Consider the following 8,210-nt stretch of genomic DNA (forward strand, 5'->3'; position numbering starts at 1 on the left):
AAATTACGCACCGGAGCACACTCGCCTATTAGTTTGTATTGGCCAGTGCGCTCACTGCCGCTCAGGGCTGTATTTTCGAACGCGCCTTTCACCCGGGCATGCGCAGATTGCGTCGCGCGGAAATCCGTCTATTGCTTCACCAATCTATGCCCCCCCCCCCCCCCCCACAGAACACTGACGTCACCAAATTTGGAGCGACGCCCCTCTTATGCCACAGTTCCTGCAATGTTACCCCAGGCTTAAAATAATTTATATAAATCGTTTTCCAAATCTCGATGGGAAAAATTAATGGGGTCTGGAACAGTGGAACCAGAAAATGGCCGCCATTGCTATTACCTATACTGTCAGAATCAGCTTTGTTTGTGTTAGTTTACGGGCTAAAAGAGCCTTTGAGAGCTGTTTCACTGTACAATGTAAGTTAATGAGGAGTATATTTAGAATTAACCATTTCTAATCAATGGAGCAATCATTTTTGATTTCTTGTTCACCTTTGGAGTTACATCATGGCAAGGTTAACTACACAACACAAACCTCTACCAAAGTGGTCTTGCCCTTTAATGAGTACTATCAGAATTTTACAAAAAGATATCACTTCCTCTACAGTAGCTTTGATAAAGATTGAAGATAATTTCATATTACAAAGCATTCAGGCAGTTTACCTTTATTTTTGATTTTTCAATGGCATATCCATCTTAATCATGAATTAATTAATATTCAGAGACATTAGTTCTTATCACATGCTCCTGTCTGATCAGTGGTCATGTTTAAACTCATTCTCGTTATGCTGTCAGTCATCAAAACTGCTCATAGACACGTGCATCCCAGGGAGTGCTGGTGGGAGACAGTTCTGGTCCCATACAGCAAAACGCTGAAAGAAAACAACACATATAATTTATGTGTTAAGTTTGGAGTATAAGATACAAATATAATGATAATAGTAATAATAATAATAGTAAAGTAAGCTAATAAAAACAGTTTAAGTTGGGGTGTTTAATCACTTTTTTACTATTTCAAAAAGAGCTAAAATAGCAGATCTACAAGTTCACGATGCATCACATCGCAGCACATTGTGAGCTTTTGATATGCTATTGCACTATATAAAAAAAGATTGCTTGTGAAATGCACAAATGAGATAGACTGGTAAGGACAGACATTAGAAACATAGAGACATATTTACCGTCCCCTGATCTTTATGGCGAACACAGTCGATGTAAGGATCGCTGGTGTTTGGATCGTGGCTACACACAAAACAACGAACCTGGAGCTGACAGACAGACAGACAGACAGACAGACAGACAGACAGACAGACAGACAGACAGACAGACAGACAGACAGAGATGAAACACAGATAGATTAACAGACAACTTCAAATTATGCTGGTTCAATCTGCACATAATTTATACATAATTTAAAAGAAAAAAAAGTGTATTTTGCTGAGACTTTGTATTTATTTATGGGAGATGAAAGTCCTTCCAGTGATGTCATCAGAAGGATAATAATAATAATAATAATAATTGTAAAAATAATAATAATAACAACAACAACTACGTCTCCGTCAGGTCAGGTAGGTTATTGTGGGCCAGCAATGTTCGGAGTTCGGCAATCAAGATGGAATCACATGACTATATGATAATGTGTACCGATTTGCGTAATGTTGGGACAAAATCTGTAGGAGTAAAATATGTGTTTTGCAAAAATCGCCCTCCTGGTGGCGCTATCACAGGATAATGTTAAAAATAATGTTTATTCCTCTGCATAGTGAGAATGTGCGTGCAAAGTTTCACACCAATCGGACGCTGCGTTCATGAATTGAGGCATTTTATTCAAAACGGGCAACTCCTACAAACTTTAGATGCCAATCTTAGCCAATCAGGATGGAATATGACAAATCTGAAAGACCGGTTTGGTTTAATGACGATAGAGACACTGTGTACCGATTTGTGTGATGTTTGGGAAAAATCTGTAGTAATAGTTTTGAAAAGAACGGCCTCCTGGTGGCGCTATAACAGGCCCATGTGAAGCATTTGGGGCAGAGGTTCTGCTCTGACACACACACACACACACGGACGGACGGACGGACGGACACACACACGGACACGGACACGGACACGGACGGACGGACAGGGTGCAAAACATAGTCTCTGCCACACCTTCGGCCTGGTAGAGACAATAATAATAACAATAATAATAATAGTATTTTGTTTGTCTTCATTGATCAGAGTTTCATAATGAATGTGATGTAGCCTATTTCACCAACCTGTTTGAATGGACACTCAGGGCGATGTGTGTGGTCATTTGCACCCGAAGCCTTTCTGCAGACTGTGTTCTTTAAACGCACATCAATGTGCACCCGGGGTGTGAGCTACAAGAGAACAAGACAAGACACCCATTTCAGTTCAAGTGCCAAATCCCACTTCAGCATGCTAACTTCCCAGTAGGAGAAAGGCTGTAGTTTAGCTTGGAATCCCCATTGATGATGTCACTGGTAGGCAGGCAGGCTTCTAAACAGCCCACCAGTGAGATACAGAGTGAGTAGACTGAAATGGTGCCATCTAATAATGAGCATTAGTGAGGATCAATTATATGAAGATAAGGTTGAACATATAGAGCAGAGACCAGAGTTTGTCGTCCCAACGCCTTGAGTAAGCATGTTTGGGGACGGTGGCTGGGGGAAAACTCCCCTTTAAGAGGATAAATGCACATTATCCCATTAAGACCTGATTCTACAAATCAATCCTAACAGTTTTCTGAAAAACATATGTTTCTATGTAAGTGGTTCTCAAACTTTTTCATGTCAAGGACCCCCAAAATGATATGCATTTGGCCGTTGACCCCTATCTAAAAATAATGTCTTCCAGGAACCCTCCGAAAATTTGAGATAAAAAAAATTGCTTTTAAAGGTATACTGTATACTCAAAGATTTGCACAAATGTTCACGTTTAAAAAAAAATAGCAGATCATAACGCGGCAAGAAGTGACACGCTATGAGCTTGTATACCTGCTATTTTTGAATAGCCAAAGTCTAAAATAATGGTTAAAGTGGTTAAAATGTACACCACACTGATGATAGTGATGTCAAACAAGTCTATGGAGCTATCTTTTAAATCTACGAAAAGGTTTAATCTGCAACACACTTTTATACAATATGTAGTGGGGTTCCTCTCTCTCTTAGCTAAGATGTCCCTGGCCTGAAAAACGTTGAAGACCCCTGTTCTACACTGTAAGTGCATTCCGCACTAAACATACACTCGACTTGAAGCATTTTTTTCAATCACTGATCTATAACAGCTGAGTCATTCTACAGCATTAAAGCCTCACTTTTTATGAATAAAATGTAATTTTGTCCAATCTTTAATTCTGTATGGTAGAGTATGTTGATACAATATAACCTATACAATCTGTATGGTAGAGTATGTTGATACAATATAATTTATTTAATCTATATGGTAGAGTATGTTGATACAATATAACTTATATAAATGGGGTGGTTGTATTTTGTCTCCCTGTTCTGAGACATTTAGATTGTGTCAAAGGTCATGTCACAGGATATGACACAAATTTTTACCTGATGGTCAATATTCAATTTATCCCCTGAGCAAGCAGGCCGGCTCTATTAGTTCAATGGTAAAAATGTGCAGGAAACCAGGTTAAAATCCGGGGTAGAAGAGGAAAGTTACATAGTGCTGCTTTAAGTTACCAGCAGATACATTGGAACAGTTCTGATATGTTCACAAGAGAGCACACTTACTCTATCATAACGTAAAGCTACATTCATTAAAACAAAACACAATGAATACAATAATAGGAGGATATTACCTGTTTTACTTCACCAATTGCAAAGAAGTTCAGATGTCCATAATCAAGTTGTTGATTAGCTTTATTCACAGCCAGATCAACAAACTTCTTCAGGCGAGGTTCCATCTGGCTGTATGTCTGTCCTGTCGCCAGGCAGAACACACAGCTCAGGAACAACAAGCACACACTGAGTCTCATCATCTTCTGCAGCATGGATCCTGAACAGGAGAATATAGGGTTAATTGTGTAGACCATTGGTTCTCAAAGTGGGGTCCGGGGACCCCCAGGGGTCCTTGGGGGGAGGATACCAGGGGTTCCCCAGGTAAATGTGTTAATCTAGCTTTTCCCCCCCTTTTTTTCAAATCAAACATTTTAAACTCAAATCTTTTATTCTGGAGGAGGTCCCTGGCACAACGTATTTTTGAGATGGGGGTCCGCAGCACAAATAATACATATCATTGTGGGTGGTTCTTCACATGAAAAAGTTTGAGAACCACTGGTGTAGACCTTCAGAACAGAGTTATTACAGTTGACTAAAAATAATGAAATAACGGAAACTATAATTGACAAATTATTTTAGTTAAAGGTGGGGTAAGTGATTTCCTTTGGTTAAAATAAGTGTTAAATAGCTCTATATTCTGATAGTACTCATTGCTATAGAGTGTTTGTTCAGTAACAGGAGTATCCATGTCTCTCCAGCTCTTAAAAAAACGGAAAACACCCTGATTAAGAATCAACCTGGGGGACCACTGTTGTGTTGGGTGAGATTAGAGCTAAGATTAGTGCTTTGCTAACACTTGCTGCATGCATCCCATGATACATCCCACTGTTTCTCAACCAGTGGTCCATGGATACACAGACACATGCAATTATATGGCCACATTTCCTAATAATGATGACTCCATCAGGCAATCCGGTACACTTCCCCTTCTTGAGATTCTAATTCCCTTTTCTGTGGAATTTATTGACCTCCCACTTCCCAGAAACTGACAACAATGTCATCATGTCGATAATATGCACTGTTCCATGGAACAAGAAGAAAAAAACATATTGCAACATGGTCAGGGACCACATGCAATACCTTCAGGGACCACAAGTGGTCCACGGACCACCTGTTGAAAACCCCTGCTCTAAAGGGATCTAAAATGTTGTGCTTACCTCGACAACAAGAGTTGTCCCTATCTACTTCAATGGACTACTTTGTTTGGGCTGTTTGCTGGATTCTTTTTTTTAAACAAGGCAATATTGGACACACACACACACACACACACACACACACACACACACACACACACACACACACACACACACACACACACACACACACACACACACACACACACACACACACACTAATACTCAAGTAAAGTACAGATCCTCAGAATATGTACTTAAGTACAGTACTCAAGTAAATATACTCCGTTACTGTCCACCTCTGTTAAAGAGCTGGAGAGACCGGGAGACCCCTGTCTGTTATTGAATAACTGATCTATTATGCTTTCTAACAGAATATTAACCTTTTAACAAAAACATTTTTGTTTTAACCAAAAAAATATCACTTACCCTACCTTAAACTGACATTAAAACAAAAACTAGGCTTCACAAAAAAAACAATAGCTAACTGCAACTGTATTGTCTGTTTACAAGACTAACTACAATCATACAGAAATTGTCCTTTATTTTTTGTCAGTATCCAATTTTTTTCTTTAATAATATAGCAAAAATACCAAATCCTCAAGCTCACAATGCGTTGAGAGCTTGTAGATCTGCTATTTTCGCGATATTTCTTAAATCCCACCCCTGAATGCCCGATATACAATCAAACAACTAAAACCAACACTAAATCTAATAAAAAACATAACTAAAACTTTTTTTCACAAAATGTAAAATGAAACTGGCACATTGGCTTTAAAAACTGATTAAAACTTGAAGTCAAAACGAATGACAAATAAAAACAAATAAAACATTCAAAACCATGATTACCTTTTGTTTCAGAGGAGAATATAGTGATGTCTAGTTGGTCAAAGCTCGTTCTATAGAGCAGTGGTTCACAAGATTGTTTTTCCTGGGAGCTCCCCTTACTTATATCTGAGACAGGCTGAGACCACTCCCATCACACACACACACACACACACACACACACACACACACACACACACACACACACACACACACACACACACACACACACACACACACACACACACACACAAAACATGTTTGATGCCAGGAAAGTGGAAAAACATGTTTGATGCCAGGAAAATAAGTAGTGGTCAGTAAATATGCCACGTACACCAAGTCCCTATGTTGACAATTTCAGTCAGCAAATAAAAACTACACAAAAATGCTAGTGAGGGACTTGTGGAGAAGAGATCCAGTAGAACTAAGACAAGTTATTTTATGCTTGGTTGCGCGTGGGTGTCATGTTCTGAAAGTAGAAGCCCACAACGCATCGCTCTGCCATTTGTTGTGAGCTTGTAGATCGGCTACTATCCGCATGCAGCCAAGTGTACTGTATAAATCAGGCATTACGACGCTATCATGGCCTGTCAAAATACACTTTAGTAGACTAAATAGACTGTAGATTTAGTTGACTAAAATCTTTGTATATAAGAGCTTGTAGATCGGCTATTTTCGACATGTTGCTAAGTAGGCCTGCTGTAAATCAGGCATTACGACGTCATCATGGCACGCCAAAATACACTTTACTCGACTAAATAGAATGTAGATCAGGGGTTTTCAACTGATTTTGACCCAGGGACCACCATCCTGACTAAGAGCAACCTGGGGACCACCACTATTGTGCGTGGTGGGTTCATCATAGACCCACCCCACACAATAGTGGTGGGAGGTTCATGCACCACAGGTGGAGAAAGTAGCTATACTATCAATATAATATCTAATAAAATACAGTGATTTTGTTTGAATATGATGTAATATGATTAAGGATTACTGTGATTATGGTAAGCTCACATTTCGGGTGCGTTCGGAAATACAGCACCGAGCGCACTGGCCAATGCAAACTAATAGGCGAGTGCGCTCCGGTGCGCTATTTCCGAACGCACCCTCTACAGTATATCACGCATACAATACTCCTGTAAGTATTAAACGTTTTTAAAAAAAAGAAGAAAACGTTTTTTTTATTTTTTATGTATGCATGGCCAGGGACCACCTGCAATACCTCCGAAGACCACATCGGTTGAAAACCCCTGTTTTAGGCCATACATTACTCTGAATAAAGCACTTCAATAATATGCTATGATATGCATTATTTCAAATTATTAGCTTTAAAGGGATAGTTCACCCCCAAAATTACTTTTCTTTCTATCGATTAATCACCCTCTCATGGAGACTTGAATTCATGGATATTTTTTTGTTGTCGCATTCCTAAGCCAATAATTTGATGACCGGCAGCGGTTCCGGTAGGAGACACAAAGAGTCACCTTTGTGCTGGTCATCAAATTATCGTCTAACAAAAAAATATCCATGAATTCAAGTCTCCATGGGGTGACTAATCGATAGAAAAAAAGATTTTTTTTTTGGGGTGAAAAGTCCCTTTAAATCTCTGCATACTTTGCCACACATATTTGTCCTACTTGATTCCACATTTAAAGGCATTCAGACACGTTGCTTTCTCCTGCATATTAACCCATTGAGACCCATTTTTAGATTTGAGCTAAAAAGCATTATTTTACACTTTAGGCTACGCTATGAGCTTGTATATCTGCTATTTTTGAAAATTTGTGAAAATGTGTGCAAATCTTTGAATATATTTATTTTTAAAGCGAACATTTTTAACTCAAATCTTTGCTTCTGGGGGGTCCCTGGAACAAAATATTTTGATGGGGGTCCGCGGCCAAATACATATAATTTTGGGGTTCCTTGACATGAAAAAGTTTGAGAACCACTGATATAGAAACATACATTTTTTTTTTTTTCAGAAAACTGTTGAGATTTAGGAGACATGTAGAATCGGCTTCAGGTCTCAATGGGTTAATGCAGGCATCGCACAATATATGAATGGAGATGTTTAATGAATATTAATGTGAATGAATGGCTTTACATGCAGTTCCCAGAGAGCTCCCGGTGGAGACGGAGAGTGTCCAGACAAAACTCCACCAGAGCACCAACGAGGAGCATTACACCTACACCAACGTTCCCTGGAGGATCCTCCTCAGGAAGGAGGTATACCACACACACACACACACACACACACACACACACACACACACACACACACACACACACACACACACACACACACACACACACACACACACACACACACACACACACACACACACATTTAATCATTTATTTATGTCCACATAAGAGATACAATACGAGGACGTGGATATTTACAAGGTTTGCACGGTGCTGTACAGTCAGCCAATCTTGGACAATTACCCAAACAC

The 8,210-nt window shown here is 39.4% G+C and overlaps 2 protein-coding genes across 2 annotated transcripts in view; one reads left to right on the forward strand and one right to left on the reverse strand.

Annotated features, from left to right (window-relative positions):
- Nucleotides 1–8,210, forward strand: part of myo15ab (myosin XVAb) — a gene marked incomplete at both ends in the record, with an annotated part of 156,132 nt that overhangs the window by 106,841 nt on the left and 41,081 nt on the right. The window contains one exon of the mRNA XM_084072033.1: nucleotides 7,865–7,980. Within this exon, the coding sequence (XP_083928159.1) occupies nucleotides 7,865–7,980 (116 nt within the window). The remainder of the gene's footprint in view (nucleotides 1–7,864; nucleotides 7,981–8,210) is intronic.
- On the reverse strand, nucleotides 535–5,841 carry LOC311035217 (uncharacterized protein). The gene is made up of 5 exons (XM_084043300.1): nucleotides 5,779–5,841; nucleotides 3,817–4,013; nucleotides 2,258–2,362; nucleotides 1,178–1,264; nucleotides 535–868 (listed from the first exon to the last, which is right to left on the reverse strand). Exons 2-5 carry the CDS (start codon nucleotides 4,006–4,008, stop codon nucleotides 788–790), a joined length of 465 nt encoding a protein of 154 aa, XP_083899426.1. The 5' UTR covers nucleotides 4,009–4,013; nucleotides 5,779–5,841; the 3' UTR covers nucleotides 535–787.

The sequence above is a fragment of the Gymnoscopelus microlampas genome (genome assembly GCF_963454915.1).
Source record: "Gymnoscopelus microlampas genome assembly, chromosome: 2".
Classification (NCBI taxonomy): Eukaryota; Metazoa; Chordata; class Actinopteri; order Myctophiformes; family Myctophidae; genus Gymnoscopelus; species Gymnoscopelus microlampas.

What these genes read in the sequence shown, in the direction of transcription:
- LOC311035217 (XM_084043300.1), bottom strand. Translation starts at nt 4,008, where the DNA reads ATGCTGCAGAAGATGATGAGACTCAGTGTGTGCTTGTTGTTCCTGAGC. An exon ending in CAATTGGTGAAGTAAAACAG is followed by an intron (nt 2,363 to 3,816) that starts GTAATATCCTCC and finishes GTTCTCTTGTAG; the next exon opens with CTCACACCCCGGGTGCACAT. An exon ending in CTGAGTGTCCATTCAAACAG is followed by an intron (nt 1,265 to 2,257) that starts GTTGGTGAAATA and finishes TCTGTCTGTCAG; the next exon opens with CTCCAGGTTCGTTGTTTTGT.